The sequence below is a fragment of the Aquarana catesbeiana genome, linkage group LG03, assembly GCF_042186555.1.
Source record: "Aquarana catesbeiana isolate 2022-GZ linkage group LG03, ASM4218655v1, whole genome shotgun sequence".
NCBI classification, from domain to species: Eukaryota; Metazoa; Chordata; class Amphibia; order Anura; family Ranidae; genus Aquarana; species Aquarana catesbeiana.
This window is the reverse complement of record NC_133326.1, coordinates 144,066,542-144,086,767: the sequence shown is the minus strand read 5'-3', so window position 1 is coordinate 144,086,767 and position 20,226 is coordinate 144,066,542. Positions and strand designations below refer to the sequence as shown.

General features: G+C 43.4%; 1 protein-coding gene across 2 annotated transcripts in view; it reads right to left on the bottom strand.

Moving 5' to 3' along the window:
• IL15RA (interleukin 15 receptor subunit alpha) overlaps nt 1-20,226 on the bottom strand; it is a 197,503-nt gene that overhangs the window by 54,128 nt on the left and 123,149 nt on the right. For both annotated transcript variants that reach the window (XM_073619387.1, XM_073619389.1), the window contains exon 4: nt 4,360-4,440. In XM_073619387.1, coding sequence (XP_073475488.1) covers nt 4,360-4,440 — 81 coding nt within the window. The remainder of the gene's footprint in view (nt 1-4,359; nt 4,441-20,226) is intronic.

Below are 20,226 nucleotides of genomic sequence, written 5' to 3'. Positions count from 1 at the left end.
ACACAGCGGCAGGTGCAGGACAGCAGCCAAACTGGAGAGCAGGCAAATGCAGGGTCTCGGGTGGTCAGGCAGGCAGAAGTCTGTAACGGCCAAGCAGCTAAGGTACAGAATCAGATCCAGAGAGGAGTCAGGGCAGGCCAGGGTTGGTATCAAGTGAGCAGAGAAGATACACGAACAGTAGGCAGAAGGCAGAGTCAGGTCACAAGGCGGGTCAGCAATCAGGTATCAGGAACCAGGAACGAGCAGAGTCAAACAGGCCAGGTATACACAGGAACAAGCACAGGATCAGGTCACAGACAGGAGAAGCTGACAACCACTCAGCAATCTTCTGGTCTATGGAGCCAGTTTAAATAGGCAAGAGGGCACCAAATACTCACGCACGTTCATGCTAATGCACATGCGCACGTGCACGGAATACATTAGCGAGTCAGGAACGTCTAGTTGTCACTCGCAAATTCCTTTGCTCATGCGTGCGAGTTACGGAGCCTCTAGCTGTCACTCGAGAATTTCTATTAGCAAGTACACATCTTCTTGCATGTCTTTGTGTACGATTATTCACACAAGTTCCTTATCAGTTACATAGAGACATAGGGGGTTATTTACAAAAGGCAAATCCACTGTGCACTTGAAAGTGCACTTGGAAGTAAAGTCGCTGTAGATCCGAGGGGGACATGCAAGGAAAATAAAAAAACGCATTTTAGCTTGCACATGATTGGATGATAAAATCAGCAGAGCTTCCACTCATTTCAGATCTACCCCTTAGATTTAGAGCGACTGCACTTCCAAGTGCACTATCAGTGCACTTTCAAGTGCACTTGCAGTGCAAAGTGGATTTGCCTTTCGTAAATAACCCCCATAGTTTCCATTAGTGATGGTTCTGGAGGACCTGATAGAGTCTTCTATGTTCCTGTTTGCACCAAGGGCCAAACACGGTTGAGTGAAAAGCTAGTAAGAAAGAAGCTGTTAAGAAAGTGCTCCAAAGAAGGGGGTCATAAGGTCTAAGTATTTGGATATATGGAAGGTGAGTATCGCCAGGTCCCACATGTGAAGTGTTTGTCGAGTAAGAACAACAGGAATTAAGGGATCCTTGTGAAAAAAAAAGGGTGAAATCCACGGGAGGTCACAACGATCATGGCTTTTCAATTGTACCCATAACTTGCACGAATAATGGTGCATCCAGTCAATAATACATGTGAATATTCCTGCTTTTTTTATGTGAGTGCCGTGTGAATTCGATTTGACAGGTGCGATTCTAATGTGAATTTAAGAAATCGCAGCTGTGCCCAATCCCCTGAAATCGCATTTACAACCATGAATAGTTGGTTGTTAAGGAGCGAGGGCCCCCGCATCCTTAACATCCTATGACTTATCAGCTGTCAGCAGGATTCCCCGCTGACAGCTGAATGTGAACAAAAGTATGCCGGCATTAGAAAATCTAAAAAAAATAAAATAAATGTGTGGGGTCCCCTCAAAATCCATTCCATACCCCTATCCAAGTATGCAGCCCTGAAGAATTCAGGGGCTTCCTGGTTAAAGGGGGCAAGTCATCTCCCACAAACACCAGACCAGGGTTGTGGGGAAGAGGCCCTTTTCATCATCAACATGGGGGCAAGATGCTCTGTACCCCAAAGCACCCCACAATGTTGAGGGCATGTGGCCTGGTATCATTCAGGAGGGGGGGCTTGCTCACCCCCCCTTTTCCTGGCCTGCTGGGCTGCATGCACGGATAAGGGTCTGGTAAGGGACCACACACTGTTTTTTTAAACATTTTGGCACGGTGATCCCCTTAAAATGCATACCAGACAAAAAGGGCTTGGTATGGATTGCAGGGGAGACCCCCCCTCAGTTTTTTTTTTTTTAATGCCAGCATTCTTAACAACACACTATACACAGGATAGGAGGGGAGCAGCAGAAGGAGGGAAATATGTAAAATCTAGAAAAAGAACTGCTGGATTCGCATTGATGTGAACATAGGATTGCGATTTCAATCCGATCCCAAGTCGCACAGGACCCTTTTTTAAACTGGATCAGAATTGCACCGCATAAATGTAAATGGTCTTCATTGAAAACAATGTTTTTTCAGATGACATGCAAGTCTATGGCTTTTGGATCGGATCAAATCTGCATAGAATTAGCATTAGTGTGAACGGGGACTTTAAGTCATTACATTACTATAATAAAGATGTGTTTGTGAATCTGCACTACTGTGTCCTATTGATGAAAGTTTGGTAGACAGATAGTAATAAATCCTGACACAAGTTATATCCATTCCCTACTCTGTTCAAAATGTAAAAAAAAAAAAAAAAAAAAAACTTAGCTGGAGCTTAACTTTTTATTCACAGAAAATAATTTTAAACTATTTTAAACCCTTAGTCCCCATGCACAGGGACGTTTTTACAGCTGCTTTTTTGAGCTTTTTTTGCAGCTTAGGCCTGTCTATGTTAGTCTATGGCTTCATGCCCACCTAGGCGTTTTTGAGCTGCAAGTGGCATAGGTGTTTTTAAGCTGTAAAAAAAACCCAGGACCAGTGGGTTCTGAAAGACGTTTTTCAGCTGTAAAAACGCTCTAACGCTGAAAAACGCTGAAAAACGCTCAAAAACGTCATTCACCAACGTTTTTTAGCGTTTTTGATCCATTGAAAAAAAAAAAATAAATAAAAAATTGAAAAAAAAAAAACGCTCAAAAACGCTCAAAAACGCTAAAAACGCTATTGCAAAAATGCTGAAAAAAGCTGAAAAAAGTTCAAAAAAATCACTGCAAAGATACTGGCGTTTTCATAACGTTTTTTTAACAGCCTGTGTGCATGAGGGCTTAATGACCAGCATAGAATGTTCTGATACAAATTATTTGATATCACAAGTATACACAGCATTTCCTGAAAATGAAGAGTGAAAAAATGTTGAAAAACAGGATAGTAGATTAACCGGAATTTGAAACAGTGGTAGACAGTATGTAAATACGAGAACAGCTCTTTAGTTAGATAGATTGAAAAAATCTGCATCAGTTATGAGATAAACACCTCTTCTTCTTAAAAGCACACCCTGTAAAAGAACAGACTCAGCACTTATTTTTCTGGAGGCCCATGTGTTCGCTTTTTCCCCAGGCCACAGAAGTAAATTTTAGGTGAGTCAAATAGCCATCTGCCACATCACCTTATACATCCTGTAGTGATGTCCAAGCCAGCAGGAGAAACCATAGCACGCAATGGGGGATCAGGTATTCTACACATCTGAAAGTGTGGAATATATGCTGCAGTGGAGGGAAAGGGGGGAGGCAAAGCAGCGGCATTTCAACATGGACTGTCAGAAAGTTAAATATAGAGCCTGTTCTTTTATAGGGTGTTTTTTGAGCAAAGTGATCCTGTGGAGACAGGGTCAATTTAAAGAAGAACTGTTATTACTGAAACATAGGGGCTTCCATTGTTGACCTCTGCTTTTGAAAATGGCAGTTACCTGGATATTTTGCTGGGGGGGGGGGGACACACAACCATACATTACATAAGAGAAATGTTTTTAGTGAACTGGCTAAAAGAGACATGGCTATTTATAAAGAAAAAAAAATTAAAAATAAAAAAATCGGCACAAGATGGGTTTAATTCTTGGATCTATGCGTGGCACAGTCTGAAAATAGTATGTGCATGTTGCAATAAAAAATGTGATCTGTTGAATCAGGCAACATTATTAAGTCTTCCAGTTATACTGATTCTCCATCCAGTGAAGCACCATTTTCCTAATCTTTGCGAACAGGACTGGGGGCCAACTGCAGTCTATTGTCATGAAGGTTTGATGTGCTGTGCATTCAGAGATGCTATTCTGCCTGCCACTGTTTAAGAGTGGGCATTTGGGTAGATATGGACTTACTCTTAGCCTAACCAAGTGTGGTTATTGTCCTCTAGCCTCTATTATTAACATCCACAGAACTGCCTCTCACTAGGTGTATGGTTTTTTTTTTTCAGTTTTTACACAATGTTTTCTGTAAACTCTAGATGCTCTAATGCTTGAAAATCAGCAGTTTCTTGGATACTGCAACAATCAAATTCAGAACCAACAGTTATTCCACAGCCAAAGTCATTTAGATCAAATACCTATCCTAACACCACCTAAGTCTCTTGTCCAGGTCTGCATGCTTTATATATTCAGTTGCTGCAGCATGAGGCTCTGTTTGACTTTTTAAGTAAATGTGCAGATATATCTAATAAAGCGGCCACACAGTGTTTATTGACATTTTGCTTGAGTAGTACACGTCTTGGGCACAGTCTACACAATACGGGAATCTGTACTGTTATCACATCAACGCTAATTTTTATCCAATCTATAATTTTCTACTCTGCTATGTTTTAATATGGCATCTGTTGCTTACCAGAAGTTGTTGAGCTGGTGGTATCCATAATGTATATTGTCGATTCTCCAGTAGTTGGAAAAGCTGTATAATGCTGTTGATCTGCATTGAATCAAGAAACACAACCAGGTCATTACTTATTGATCATTGATTAAAATAGTTAAATAGTTTTTTTTTTTTTTTTTTATACTCAGTTGCTCTTTCTGTGAACAAACATGTATTAAACTGCACATTTATGTTCCCAAAAAAAGATTGCTTGAATTTTCCATATATCACCAGAAACAGTCAAATCGCTGGCCTGTACATGGGACAATAAAAGTAATTCAACTTTCATCATAAGCACGTTTTCCACCATCCCATGCGGAGCTGGATCATCCATTCACAATTGGTCAAAGCTGTGAACCTGCTTGTAACTTCACAAGGGATGATTTACGTGTAGGTAGTCAGTGCCTGATGGATCCATGCCAGTATAGACAATGCAATACTATTCTATTTGTTTAATCCTAATCAATGTCATTCAAAGCAAAGCAGGCCAAATCTGCCACCTTGCCTAGAGCCCCATTCTGCCTTGCTCACTTGATGGCGCCCCATGCATGTGGACAGTCACAAAAAATGAAATCTAATCTGTCTCAATGATAGAATTATACTTGTGAATGGTTGTGAAATAAATTTCAGCAAGACATAAGAGTTATGCCCCGTACACACGGTCGGATTTTCCGATGGAAAATGTCCGATTGGAGCGTGTTGTCGGAAATTCCGATCGTGTGTGGGCTCCATCGGACATTTTCCATCGGATTTTCCGACACACAAAGTTGGAGAGCAGGAGATAAAATTTTCCGACAACAAAATCCGATTGCGTCAATTCCGACCGTGTGTGGCCTGTTCCGATGCACAAAGTGCCACGCATGCTCAGAAGAAATTCCAAGACGGAACAGCTCGTTCTGGTAAACTTAGCGTTCGCAATGGATACAGCACTTTCGTCACGCTGCAATGTTAAAAATGGTTTAATACAGCGCACTCTCTTCTTCTTTATAATGTGACAAGAATATAGTAGTTTTGCTGCTCATATTCACACACACTTCTCACAAACTTATTTCGTTACTATTTATCTGGATTCTCTCAATATATTTTGATTTCTCACATCTGACAACATATTTTTGTTTATTTTTTATATTTTTTTTTTGGCTTTAATGTAGATTCTTTTTTTGTGTTTGTATTTTTTTGAAGGGTTTTTTTTGGGGGGGATTTTGATTTGTACTCCCGAAAATGTTTGTGTGTGTTTTTTGTGACAAGTTCCCACAACACCATTGATATGTTGTTCTATTTAATCTGTAGGAGATTGTTTGGTGTTGTTGTCCCTTGTTAATTTCACATTTTATGTTAGAAATGTACCTGAATCGTCACCACCAAACTGTCCTTTTTGGATGAAAACACACACAGGAGAGTATAATTTCCCTAAAAAATTTTTATTAAGGGCTCACAACTAAACAAAGAGGGAGGCAACGCTGGAGAAACAGCAGAAGTGGGTGAAGCCTTGGACCCCCAGGGAACACATCAACTATTTTGAAGCAAAATTGGTGGCCTGAGGAGTCCTTATCTAAGGGAATGCAGTCTGGTCCAGAAGTCCCAGAGATCCGGAAAGCAGCAGATGACATCTGTGTCCCCAGGCTGTGGTCATACGAGAGACTGCAGCTTTTGTCAGACCAGACTGAACCCAGGGCAATCACTCTCTGGTCTTCCTTCCACGCTTCCTTACACGCGGTGGCTCTGGTGGTGGAGTTGTGGCAGCAGGAGGAGGAGGAGGAGGAGGATGGTCCAACTCAACCACGTCGGTCTTGGGTGTTAGTTCTTCACTCACCCCCTTACGTAGCACTTTATAAAGCAGGTCCTCACAGAGCCTGCGTTGACCCTCCTGCATGCCCTGCAGTTTTGTGGCAGCCATGCAGGCAAAGGCCTCTTCAGGAGTGGGTAAGGCTAGTAGGGACTCAGAGTCGTCTTCCTGGCTCTTTTATATGGAAGGCGGAGGGGAGGAACCTGAGACTCAGTCAGGCTGCGACTGGTCCCTGGCTTCTCCTGGCTGACACTTAGCCCCGCCTCCTCCTGGCTGCCACTAATCCCCGCCTCCTCCTGACTGCCACATTCCACAACCTCCTCCTGGCTGAGGTCTTCCTGTGTATGAAAAAGGGACATAGTTTTAGTTTTTTATTCATCAATCACACACAATTTTCACCTCCTGACTGTTGCAAATTGAATGTTAACAAATATTACAGACTATCCTTCTGAGCCCAGCATTTTGCATTCTTGTCCCAATTTTGGGTGCCCACTACTGTCTATTGATATGTAAAACACTTTCAAGCAGCAATTAGTGATCAATAATAACATCTAGTAAACATCATTTATTGATTGACCAGAAATCTGTAGAAGAATGCTATACCTGACTCCAGCTGGGCTCCTCCACTTCTTCCTGGCTGGAAGGCCCAGGTTGGACATCGGAAGCCTCAGCTGGGGTGGAGAGAAGCGTGGAAGGAAGAGTAGAGAGGGATTCCCTGACTTCAGTGTGGTCTGACAGAAATCGCAGTCTCTCATAGTACCACAGCCTGGGGACATAAACGTCATCTGCTGCAGCTCCGGACCTCTGGAAATCTGTGATCTTCTTGTGCTCCCTAAGATATGTGCTCCTCAGGCCACCAATTTTGGTTTTTAAATAGGGGATGGTTGCTGTGGGGACCACCGGCTTCACTAACTCCAGCAGTTTCTCCAGCGCTGCCTGCTCTTCTGTTTGTGATTATAATGGGGGTGTCTCACCTGCCACAGACAGGGCAGCTCCCTGTATTTGTCAATGAACAGGGGGAGGAAATTGTGGTCATTGAACCCATCCATTTTCTCTGCAAGACACAACACAAGACAAACCCTAATGTCAGGCCAAACTCCCCTAATCTTGTTACAATATAGGCTTCCATTTCGAAGCAGTATAGGCCCAAGTTTAGATCCTACCTTCGTTATCACGATCGGCGCCTCCGATGCTCCTTCCTCCGCTCACAGATCGTATGTAAGACGCACGCGTGTTACGCTTTATACACACTGCGCATGCGTGTAACTCCGCCCGCCCCTTACGTTCTTTCTAGTCTATTCCCCGCCCCTTTTCGTTCGGCGCAGTGGGGGAAGAGCACATGGCGGATACACAGCAGGTGCGTGCTAATTGTAGCAACGAGGAGGAGGAGGAGGAGGAAGGGCCGGATCCGGACACGTCCCGATCCAGAAGGAGATTTAAGGACTCAAATATGTCCTTTGGGGAGATGTTGGAGATGGTCGACATCCTGAAGAAGGCCGACTATGATGGAAAGTATGGGCCTTACCCCAACCCCAATGTCAGAAAGGCCAAGATCATGGCAAAAGTGGTCAGGATTCTGCACCGGAATTTCGGGGTACGACGATCGAAAGATCAGCACAGGAACCGGTGGTCGGACCTCAAATTACGAGAACACGAGCAGTACAGAAAGATCCGGAGAGTGCTGCAAAAAAGTAAGTAGTTGTCCTGTGTTCCTATTCTTTATGTTTATTACGTTCGTGCTGCTCCATGTGCTTTTAGGAACTGTTGTACAGTTTAAAATGGCAACTTTCATGTTCATGGGCACATTATTCGTTCGGATCAAACATTTTGCTTTTGGACTTTAAAATACCATTGTTTAGGCCATATGCATTTGGCCACCATTTTGACGCCCTATACTTGTCTTAAAAAAATTGGGTTGTGTAGATGGCTTTGTTACTAGAATGAAATGCAAACTAGATTCTGTGTAAGGAGAGGACACTCAGCAGCTGTTTTCACATCTGGACACTGGAGCACTAGTGTGGGACACAAGAACACCCTTTTTATTAGGGGGCCACACAGGTGCTCCAGTGTATACTATGGGGGGGGCTACATCTGTGAATCTTGTACCAAACAGGTAAAGTATTGCAGCTTGACAAAGGGCAATAAAAAAAAGACATCTTGGAACTCTGCTAAAATTGACAATTGTACCCCACTTCCAAGCAATGTTTCCTATTTCTAGTTCTGCCATCAAATATCTGTGTGCTAATTATACCATTTTTGTTTTACATAGGGGATAAAAGACTCGGAGGACACCCCTCATCCGAGGAGACCAGAGCCCCCCCCTCTGGAAGAAGGGGAAATCCCCCCAACACAAGCTGAGCAGGAGGAAGAAGATGTGGTGGAACTAGTCACCACAACAGGTGAGTGTCTGCGACCACAGGCTCAGATAAGAGATGGATGGCGGCATTTTTTTTAGACCTAATTTATTTTGGGGTTCCTCTCTTTTTAGGTGATCGTGAGGTTGTGGATCCAGATCCTTTCACATCCGAAAGTGCCCAGATCCTGATCGGGGAGATCATGGGGTGTAATTTACAATTGGAAATCATCAAGAAAAACATCAATGATGTTATTCCAAAAAATAAAAACATCATTGATGTTTTGGGGCGAGTTTAAAGCCCCTCCAAATCACGTTCTTCTTTTGTGTGCTACAATGTGCTAAATGTTTTTGTGATTTTTCCCAAAGCCAAATTTGGAGGATGCACACAGTGTGCCAACATGTGCTATCTGCCATCACAGGAGATCAATGGACGCGTTTTGGGGGTGCAACCCTTTCCTCAATAATAAAGTAGCGGTGAGGAAGGGCTTGCTCCCCCAAAACACGTCCCTTGATCCCCCGTGATGGCAGCTAGCACATGTTAACATTGTTAAATTGGTGTGCATCTTCCAAATGTGGCTTTTCCTGGGGTGACTTCACCCCATCTGAACGCAATATCAAACACAGTTCCTAAATACTCATGTCTGATATTGCCTTCAAATTCTACCAAATGTGAAGTTTGTAAGTTCAAGATTTGTGTCTTTCTTGTTGGTTTTACACAGGCCTGTTTTATCTAAAAATGGAAATTTTGAGTTTTGATAATGCCACCCCAAAAATTGTTATACAACAAACAGCTTGGTTTGTTTGAAAAACCTTTGGTAAATGCACATGTGATTGTGCAGGTATTAAAAAGATTGTTAATCAAGAATGTGTGGATTATTGTGTCAACGCTACAACACTTTTGGGGTGATGTTATTGTTGTTTTGTGAGAAAATGGGGGTTATTTTCTAAGGGCAAATCCTCTTGGCACTACAAGTGCAGTTTCAGTGCAGTTGCAACTGCACTTGTAGTGAAATGTGTTTTTGCATTTTAGTAAATAACAGCCAACAGTGCTTTGTATAATAAGGTTACACAATCACAACATTTTCAGGACTCAACACATTTCTGTCAGGGTCAGCTAAAACAAACACAAGCAGTAAATGTCCACAAAGAATTTCTTTTTTTGTTTTATTATAAAAAGGCTTCACAGATTTGCTGGCATATTGATAGCCCCCTACCCGCAAAGAACTCCAGGTAGCGTAACCGTACATCTTTCAAGCGCCGTCAGTGTGGTTTGATGTATCATTCCGGCCTCAGGCCCAACTGAGCCAGCATAGTTGGCCGAATGTTTTCGTAAAAAGTTATGGAGAACACAGCACGCAAGTATAATATGGTTCAGTTTATACTCCGCCATATGGATGGGTGTCATAAATAGGCGGAACCGGCTGGCCAGGATTCCAAATGTGTTCTCCACCACTCTTCGGGCTCTGGCCAGCCGGTAATTAAAAACCCTCTGTTCCGGGGTGAGGGTCCTCATTGGGAATGGCCGCATCAGGTGGTCCCCCAGCGCAAACGCTTCATCAGCAACGAACACAAATGGGAGTCCTTCAACATTGTCCTCTGGAGCTGGCAAGTCCAAGCTGCCATTCTGGAGACGCCTGTAAAACTCAGTCTGGGCAATGACTCCACCATCGGACATCCGGACATTCTTCCCCACGTCCACATACAGGAAGTCGTAATTAGCCGACACCACCGCCAACATCACAATACTATTGAACCCCTTGTAATTATAATAGTACGACCCCGAGTTGGGTGGTGGGACGATGTGGACGTGTTTCCCATCAATTGCCCCTCCGCAGTTAGGAAAGTCCCACCGCTGGGCAAAGTGGGAGGCCACAGTCTGCCATTCCTGTGGCGTGGAAGGAAACTGTTGAGGCAAAAACAATAAACATTACTATTTTTTCTCAGAAACATGGCAAGCAGATTAGACACAAACATTATGGGGCAACCTCCAGATAGCATTTATTAAGGGGAATTTAACAATGCCAAAGTATAAGGTACACCTATCATATTCCCCTTCCCCCCCTCTCATGGGCCATTTCTAACATTATAGGGGGTGTGTGGAAATCTTGGACGGTAACCCTCTTCACTTCATTGAGAGATGAATGCCTAAATAATGGGTATTACTTGGAACAGCCCCTCCTTAGTTACACTATTGGCAGCCCACTGGACAGGTAAGAAGTGTCATAATACAAAGATATAAATACACACTGTACACATTTGAGGACATTTGGACATTCTGCTATTACCTATCAAGATAATAATAGGATCCAAAAACTTTAAACAGTACCATTTGAAAGTATACAGGCAGGCCCTTGCACTACATGCTTTGGGGAATTCATCCATACATCTGACCACAAAAGAGATGGGTATAGTGTGTATGGGTTTGTCAAAGTCAGCAGATAGATGATTGAGGATAGAGAATTGGGATCAGCTGACTTAGCAGTTGGGGGGAGGGAGGGTTACTAAAAATTATTTGGGGACACTACAAAAAAAAAGCCTCTGGCACTCTGCCTGAATTTAAAGCAAAAATAACATTTCCAAACATTTTAGGGGGTGTTTGGGGTAAAGCACTACTATGGAGCTGAAAAAATACATTGTTAAGTGACTACATGAGGTGAATATAGGCCAGGAGACACCATGCTGGGGAGGTTATTGAAGGGCAATCTGTATGAAGGACCTAAAATAATAATTACATAAAAATCCAGCATGCATGAGAACAAAGGGGACATTCACAGCATATTACAATCATGGTAATTAGGGAATGAGGAAAGAAATACAACATATTATCAAACATTAAATACAATAAAATGTGATATTAAAGGATAAAAATCTTACCTTCATATACTCCTTCTGCAGGACCTGGATGATGGCAGAACAGGTCTCTGGGATAATGATCCCCAGAGCCTGGGGGGAGATGCCTGTCGAGAACTTCAAGTCCTGCAGACTTCTCCCTGTCGCCAAGTACCGCAGGGTAGCGACCAACCTCTGCTCCGGAGTGATGGCTTGCCTCATGCAGGTATCCTGCCTGCTAATATAAGGAGTCAGCGAAGCCAACAAACGGTGAAACACGGGGTCCGTCATCCTGAGAAAGTTCCTGAAATCATCAGGATTATTCTCACGGATCTCACGGAGCAAAGGCATATGAGAGAACTGGTCAAGCTGAAGCAACCAATTCTTGGTCCATGAACTCCTCCCCACCCTGTTCATGGACTGGACTTGTGTCAAGGTAAGGACCCCAACACCAAGCCCCCACACAGTATGAACTCTACGAGGAGTACGCATACGAAACATGGCTAGAAAACGGTCGGCTGCTCAGAACGAAGTAACAGAACGCACTGAAGAACAGCAAGGCCTGTGAAGAGCGACCTGAAAAACAGTAACGAACGAACAAGAATACAATGACTAATTAAAGTCACGCGGAACTTGCTGCACGCACTGAAGAGCAGATACAAACCCACAAGCACAAACTGAACGGCAGAAAACGATCGGAAAGCCACGAGTCTGAAAAAGCGCGAATCGACTCTCACCAAACTTTTACTAACACGAGATTAGCAAAAGGAGCCCAAAGGGTGCCGCGCTTGGTTCTGAACTGGCCTTTTCTAGTCTCGTCGTACGTGGTGTACGTGATCGCGTGGTTGGCGATCGGAAATTCCGACAACTTTGTGCGTAGACAAAACAAGTTTGAGCCAACATCCGTCGGAAAAAATCCTAGGATTTTGTTGTCGGAATGTCCGAACAAAGTCCGACCGTGTGTACGCCCTATTACAATGTGTTAACATTATCAAGCCCAAATTAAAAAGTGGGTATTCCAAGCACCAGCATCCAGTAATGTCTTCGTGAGACAATTTGAGTTATAATGGAATCTTGAAGTTGTATAGAGAATACCTAAAGTGCTGACAGATGATTTCCATTGTTAGGTGCATTGCTGTGGCTAGTGGGTTTCATAGTTGCATACTGCAACCCAACAACATTAATAGACTCAAGCAATAGGAAAACTGAATTGAATGTGACTGTTGTCACCTGCAAAAAGTTTGTGATCTCTTAGGACCATTTTAAGGTGTTGCAAAGTACTATATAATGTTATTTTTAAATTACAATAACAAACATGTTATATTTACCTCCTCTTCTGGGGTCCCCTGCTGGTGATCTTGGCTACTCCTCTTCTGAGAGTGACCCCATAGCAAGCTGCTTGCTATGGCACACCTGCAGGCTTGCTCCTTAGACACACACAGTGCGGCTCGGGCCCCGCTCCCTCCTTACAGGATTTGATTGACAGCAGCAGGAGCCAATGGCTCCCTCTGCTGCCTGTGTGTCCTGAGAGGAGAGGAATACAGACCAGAGCCGCAGCAAACAGGCTCCTCTGGTGCTCTAATTCTGGGTCATTTAGCCAGATTTTGTATTTGTGTATATGTTTAGTAAGCAGCCAATAAAAGTGGAACTTTAATTTAAAAAAATGGTGTGACCTATGTTGTTTTGGCAAAAGAGATTTTATATGACCCAAAAATCCCTTTCCTTTTGCTCGTGCACATTTGTTGTGCAGTACACAGTATCTGCCAATTCTTGGCATCTGTAAGATGTCTAGATTTGATGGAGCCAAGCGCTGGATTAATGTAACTAAAGCTTGCATACCAAGCATTACATCATTAGTGGTTATCCAAAGGTGGAAGAGGAAGGACCCAAAAAAGTGGTGGAGGAGATCGTGGCAAGGGCAGAAAGAGCAGCAATTCACAACTCTGAACTGTCAGTACTGTAGTAGGGCAAACACAGAGATGTGTCAACCATAATGTACAAGAACGCTGTGCATATATCACATTTTAGGAGAGAGTGAAATGGGTCATGACAATGTTTAAGGAGTAGAAGCTGTATGTCTTGAATATCTATGTAGAAAGTTTGGAGTTTAGGCAATACGCTTTACTGACTAACATAAAATATTGAGGATGTAAGCTTTTGGGATAACTTAGATTCTTCTTAAAGCTTTATTAATATATAAAGCTTGAAAACGTTCAGTTATCCTGAACACTGGAATCTTTAATAATTAAATTTAGCCAATAAGGGGTATTGCATAAACAATACTCTACTGCTGCTTGCGTCTTTGTGGAAAGCCAACAGCTGAAAGGCTGTCAGAGTAGATTGTTTACCAGGGAGGCAGGGAAGGTCAAAAGTGGAAAAGAAACTATTTTACAGCCAGTTCTTAACTATGCTGGAAATAGGTTTAATTTAACCCCTATTATACCTGCCAGTGATGGGGCTTTCTATGGCAAGTGATTTACACCACAGAGAATTTGCCTCCTTCAGTCCTGGCTGACTACCCCCACCATAAATCCTGGCCTTTCCTGTTCCATATGCAGGCCCAGGACCAGAATGGTGCCTATTAGCAGGTTGCAGAGGGAACAGCACTGCATTAAAAAGGGGATTAACTCAAGAAATAAAGCAGTAATTCTCCCACTCTACAAAATTTTGTAAATGGGCCGCACCTGGAGTATGCTGTCCAGTTCTGGGTACCAGTCCTCAGGAAGGATGTACTGGAAATGGAGCGAGTACAAAGAAGGGCAACAAAGCTAATAAAGGGTCTGGAGGATATTAGTTATGAAGAAAGGTTGCGAGCACTGAACTTATTCTCTCTGGAGAAGAGACGCTTGAGAGGGTATAGGATTTCAATCTACAAATACCGTACTGGTGACCCCACAATAGGGATAAAACTTTTTTGTGGAAGCGAGTTTACCGTAATAAAGACACCGGTGGTTTCAGCGGGGAGCATTGGTAGTTTCAAGAAACTATTAGATAAGCACCTCAACGACCACAACATACAGGGTTATACAATGTAATATTGACATAAAATCACACACACATAGGTTGGGCTTGATGGACTTGTGTCTTGTGGAGGTGTGTCAACCTCACCTGCTATGTAACTCTGTAACAGAGGGAGATTAGTAGACATGTGCAATTTGTTTAGTTCCGAATTTGTTTTTTCGTTAAAATGCGGCATATTTGTTAATTCAGAAATATCCGAATTACCAAAATAGTTTAGTTTAACAAATTTTTCCCAAAACAAAAGAATGAAAATTTGAAAGAACTAAAATCCGAAATTCGATAAAACAAAAATCAAAAAATTCTAAAGAACGAAAATCTGAAGATTCGAAAATTCAAAAGATAAGAATGAATATTCGAAAGAACGAAAATAAGAATATAAATTCGAAACAACGAAAGTCCGAAAATAAGAATGAAAATCTGAAAGAACAAAAAAACACTCTATTATAATTAACCACTTCAGCCCCAGTAGGATTTACCCCCCTTAATGACCAGGCCATTTTTTTGCTATACAGCACTGCGTTAGTTTAACTGACAGTTGCGCGGCTGTGTGACGTTGTACCCAAACAAAATTGATGTCCTTTTTTTCCCACAAATAGAGCTTTCTTTTGGTGGTATTTGATCACCTCTGCGGTATTTATTTTTTGCGCTATAAACAGAAAAAGAGCAACAATTTAAAAAAAATAAATATTTTTTACTTTCTGCTATAAAACATATCCAATAAAAATATGTAAAAAAAAAAAAATCTTCATCAATTTAGGCCAATTTGTATTCTGCTATATATTTTTGGTAGATAAAAATGCCAGTTAGCGTATATTGATTGGTTTGCACAAAAGTTATCGTGTCTACAAACTATGAAATAGATTTAGGGACTTTTACTAGTAATGGTGGTGATCAGAGATTTTTAGCGGGACTATGACATTGCGGCGGACAAAGTGACACTTTTTTGGGGAACCAGTGACACTAATGCCCCGTACACACGGTCGGACTTTGTTCGGACATTCCGACAACAAAATCCTAGGATTTTTTCCGACGGATGTTGGCTCAAACTTGTCTTGCATACACACGGTCACACAAAGTTGTTGGAAAATCCGATCATTCTGAACGCGGTGACGTAAAACACGTACGTCGGGACTATAAACGGGGCAGTGGCCAATAGCTTTCATCTCTTTATTTATTCTGAGCATGCGTGGCACTTTGTCCGTCGGATTTGTGTACACACGATCGGAATTTCCGACAACGGATTTTGTTGTCGGAAAATTTTATAGCCTGCTCTCAAACTTCGTGTGTCGGAAATTCCGATGGAAAATGTGTGATGGAGCCCACACACGGTCGGAATTTCCGACAACAAGGTCCTATCACACATTTTCCGTCGGAAAATCCGACCGTGTGTACGGGGCATAATACAGCGATCAGTGCTAAAAAATGCACTGACACTATATAAATGACACTGGCAGGGAAGGGGTTTATCAAAGGGTTAAATGTGTTCTCTTCCCTATGTGTGCTTTCTAACTGTGTGGGGGATGCTGACACTAGACAAAGAGAGAGATTGGTGTTCCCGATTAGTAGGAATCACGATCTCTCTCTTCCTCTGTGACAGAACGACGATCTGCCTTGTTTACAGGCCAGACCACCATGCTGTCTTTCCCCCGAACGATCGCGGGTGGCTGGCGGCCGTACTGTTTGGCTCCCGCTGTGTCCAGTCACAGCAGGAGTGGGTCACCGGTGGCCCGCACCCGAGACCAGGAAGGGCAAACAACGTACAGGTATGTTGTTTCGTGCAGCCGGGCCGCCCCGCCGCAGTATATGTGTGGTGGGCAGTTCCGAAGTTGTTAATATTAAATTTATTAACTATTATTATATATTTTTTTTAATTATTATTTATTTATTAATAATAAATAATAATAATAAAATCTATAATAATAGTTATAATCTATTAAATTACACGTATTGGAATTTCCTTTCAAATTTGGCTGTTGGTGAATGTAACGAATACGAATTTATCAGGTTTTCTGAATTATATAAATAACGAATACCGCATCTATATGAATGGAACGTAACAATTTAGAATTTTTCCGAAATTAAGAATTATCAAAATGACGAATACCGCATCTATATAAATGGAACTTATCGAATTTTTCCGAATTATCGAAATAACGAATACCGCATCTATATGAATGGAGCACAACTAATTAAATTTTTTCCGAATTCACAAATTCATTCGAAATAACGAATATGGATCATAACGAATGATCCAAAAAACAAAAAAAACAAAAAAACGAATGAAACGAAAACAAAAATTTCGGCAGTGCACATGTCTAGAGATTAGCAAACAAGACTGACAGCACCCACAACTTTTGATGGTTGAACTGGATGGACTTGTGTCTTTTTTTCAACCAGAATAACTATGTATCTATAGGTCATCAGTAGAGAGATAGAGACAGATAAATGTGTAGGCATGATTGTGTTCTCCCGTGTATGGTTATTACATACTCTCATACAGCATGAAGAATTTATTCAGTTCTTATTTTGAACAAGAGAAATTTTCCTGGTCTGAATTACTGAAGGGGACAAAGTGTAATGCAGTGGTGTAACTAGAACCTTCAGGGCCCCGATGCAAGAAACCATGGAGGGCCCCCCTGACCCCCGGACAGGGCTCTTTCCTCTGAGCCTGATGGTGGAACACCCGGGCCCGGTCACAAGTGGGTGGCTGCATATAAAGTAACCGATTTCTCCATTCCCCCCGCTTCTCCTCCTCTCCCTCCCACAGGCATTCAGCGGCCGCAGGAGGAAAACTGAGAGATGGGTTCCTCTATGTCGGTGTTTCTCAATCTTTTTCCAGTTAGGGCACCCTTGAAGTACACTCCTAGGTGAATGGGGCTGCACTGCAACCACCCTGCAACTGTGTGCATTGCATACAGTTGCAGTATAGTGATGATGCATTTAAGGGGTTAAAACAGGCCGTCAGTAGGCAACATATTGCCTCTTTACCGGTGTTCTGCCGAGAAAGTTCCGCTCGGCTGATAAGTTCCCCATCTACTGCGCAGGCGCTGCGCCTGCGCAGTAGGATCCGGCGGAAATAGCCGAAGCGGAATAACTGAAAATCAGCTGTACACGGCGGCTGAAAGAGGGCCCCTCGCGGGCTCACTTTGCTCGCCACGCTTCGGGCACGGCCTCGCTTCGCTCGGCTCTTTTAGATTCCCCCTCTAGGTCCACTTGGATGGTAGGGAAGGAACCTGGACACAGAGCGCAGGCGCCGTGTACAGCTGATTGTCGATCTTGAGCTTCAGCTTTCTCCGGCGGCTGTCAGGAGTTCGTACTGCGCAGGCGCTGCGCCTGCGTAGTACAGGGGGGGGTACTTATCCGCCGAAGGAACTTATTCGGCAAGACACCGGCTGTCAAATGCCCCTGATCTGGGGGTCAGGATTAAAAACGTATACCTAAAATGTGCATACATACATGTAAACACACACACACATGTAGAATAAAAACACACACACACATTATATATATATATATATATATATATATATATATATATATATATATATATATATATAAAAATGCACATATGCACGCACATATAAACTAGTGGCGGCTGGTGCTCAAAATTTTTAGGGGGGCGCAAGCAAAAAAAAAAATTCAGAAAAAAAACTATTAATTGCAGCCACTGTGCCCATCAATTGCTGCCACTGTGCCCATCAAACTCCGCCACTGTGCCCATCAAACGCCGCCACTGTGCCAAACGCCACCACTGTGCCCATCAAATGCCGCCACTGTGCCATCAAATGCTGCCACTGTGCCCATCAAACTCTGCCGCTGTGCCCATCAAACGTTGCCACTGTGCCCATCAAACGCTGCCACTGTGCCCATCAAACGCTGCCACTGTGCCCATTGAAGTCTGCCACTGTGCCATCAAATGCTGCCACTGTGCCATCAAATTTCACCACTGTGCCCATCAAATGCCGCCACTGTGCCCATTAAATGCTGCCAGTGTGTCACCAAATGCTGCAACTGTGCCATCGAATGACGCCAGTGCGCCCATTAAATGCTGCCAGTGTGCCATCAAATGCTGCAACTGTGCCATCAAATGCTGCCACTGTGAATCCCCCACCCCCCCGCCCGCTCGCCATCTGCCCGGAACTTACCCTGTCTCGGTGGTGCAGCGGGTCACGGCCACGAGTGGCGTCCTCCATGCGTCTCCTGCCGTCATCATCTCCCGTCCTTTCCTCCTGATAGGCGTCCAATAGCCGTGCCTATTGTTTCAACCAATCAGGTGACGGGTAACAGACCCGCACACCTGATTGGTGGAGAGGCGGTTCAGATTTAGGAAAGTGAATATTAATTTGTTTTTCTAACACACTTGGGTGGACTGTGAGCGCCAAGCATGGCACTCGCAGTTCACCTATTTTGAAGCCTATTAGAGCCTATGGCTCTAATCAGGTGGTTCAAACCATACCCCACTGTAAAACTGTAAATCAGGCACCTGAAAAGGTACCGGACACCTAAATATGGGGGTATCAGCGGTGGCCATGGATAGATTTATGCTATGCATGAATCTATCCATTAGTCATAGAGGGGGTGGCTGGAGAGAGGGGTCGGCGCCCGTGTGCCCTTATGGATGCACCGCCACTGATAAACACATGCATACATACACATACATGCACACACATATACATACATGCACACACATACATGCACACACATACATGCACACACATACATGCACACACACATACATATGCACACACACATGCATACATACACATGCACACACATATACATACATGCACACACATACATGCACACACATACATGCACACACATATACATACATGCACACACACATGCATACATACACATACATGCACACACACATACAGTAGATAGAGATTCTTATAAAAAATGGCAGACCTTTACCTTTGCTCTTCCTGCCGGGTACTGCACTGTAGTGGGAGACAAAGAGCACAGCACACACTGTGCTTTCACTTTGATGAGTTCCCTGCACAGTCAGTGCCAATTACAGTTCAGCTGACAAACGAGGAGCTCAGTCTCAGCCGTTCCTCCTATCGAAGAGTACAGGGGGCCCTCAAGGGCCCCCTGCAGCAAGGGGCACTCAAGGGCCCCCTGCAGCAAGAGGCCCGGTCGCCATGGCGATCTCAGCGACCCCTATAATTCCGCCACTGGTGTAATGCTGTAGAAGTGTGTTTATAGTGTATCTTTTTCTCGAGTTCTTTGCCATGAGGTGCCATGTTGAAATTCCAGTAACAGGTATGAGAGAGTGAGAGCGATAACACCAAATTTAACACACCAACTCCCCATTCACACCTGAGACCTTGTAACACGAATGCCCTGTACACACGATAGGATTTTCCGATGGAAAATGTGTGATAGGACCTTGTTGTCGGAAATTCCGACCGTGTGTAGGCTCCATCACACATTTTCCATAGGAATTTCCGACACGCAAAGTTTGAGAGCTTGCTATAAAATTTTCCGACAACAAAATCCGTTGTCGGAAATTCCGAACGTGTGTACACAAATCCGACGCACAAAGTGCCACGCATGCTCAGAATAAATTAAGAAACGAAAGCTATTGGCTATTGCCCCGTTTAGAGTTCCGACGTTAAGAACGATCGGATTTTCCGACAACTTTGTGTGACCGTGTGTATGCAAGACAATTTGAGCCAACATCCGTCGGAAAAAATCCATGGATTTTGTTGTCGGAATGTCCGATCAATGTCCGACCGTGTGTACAGGGCATAACAAATCACATAACACCGGGGAGGGAAAATGGCTAATTGGGCCCAATTTGGACATTTTCACTTAGGGGGTGTACTCACTTTTGCTGCCAGCG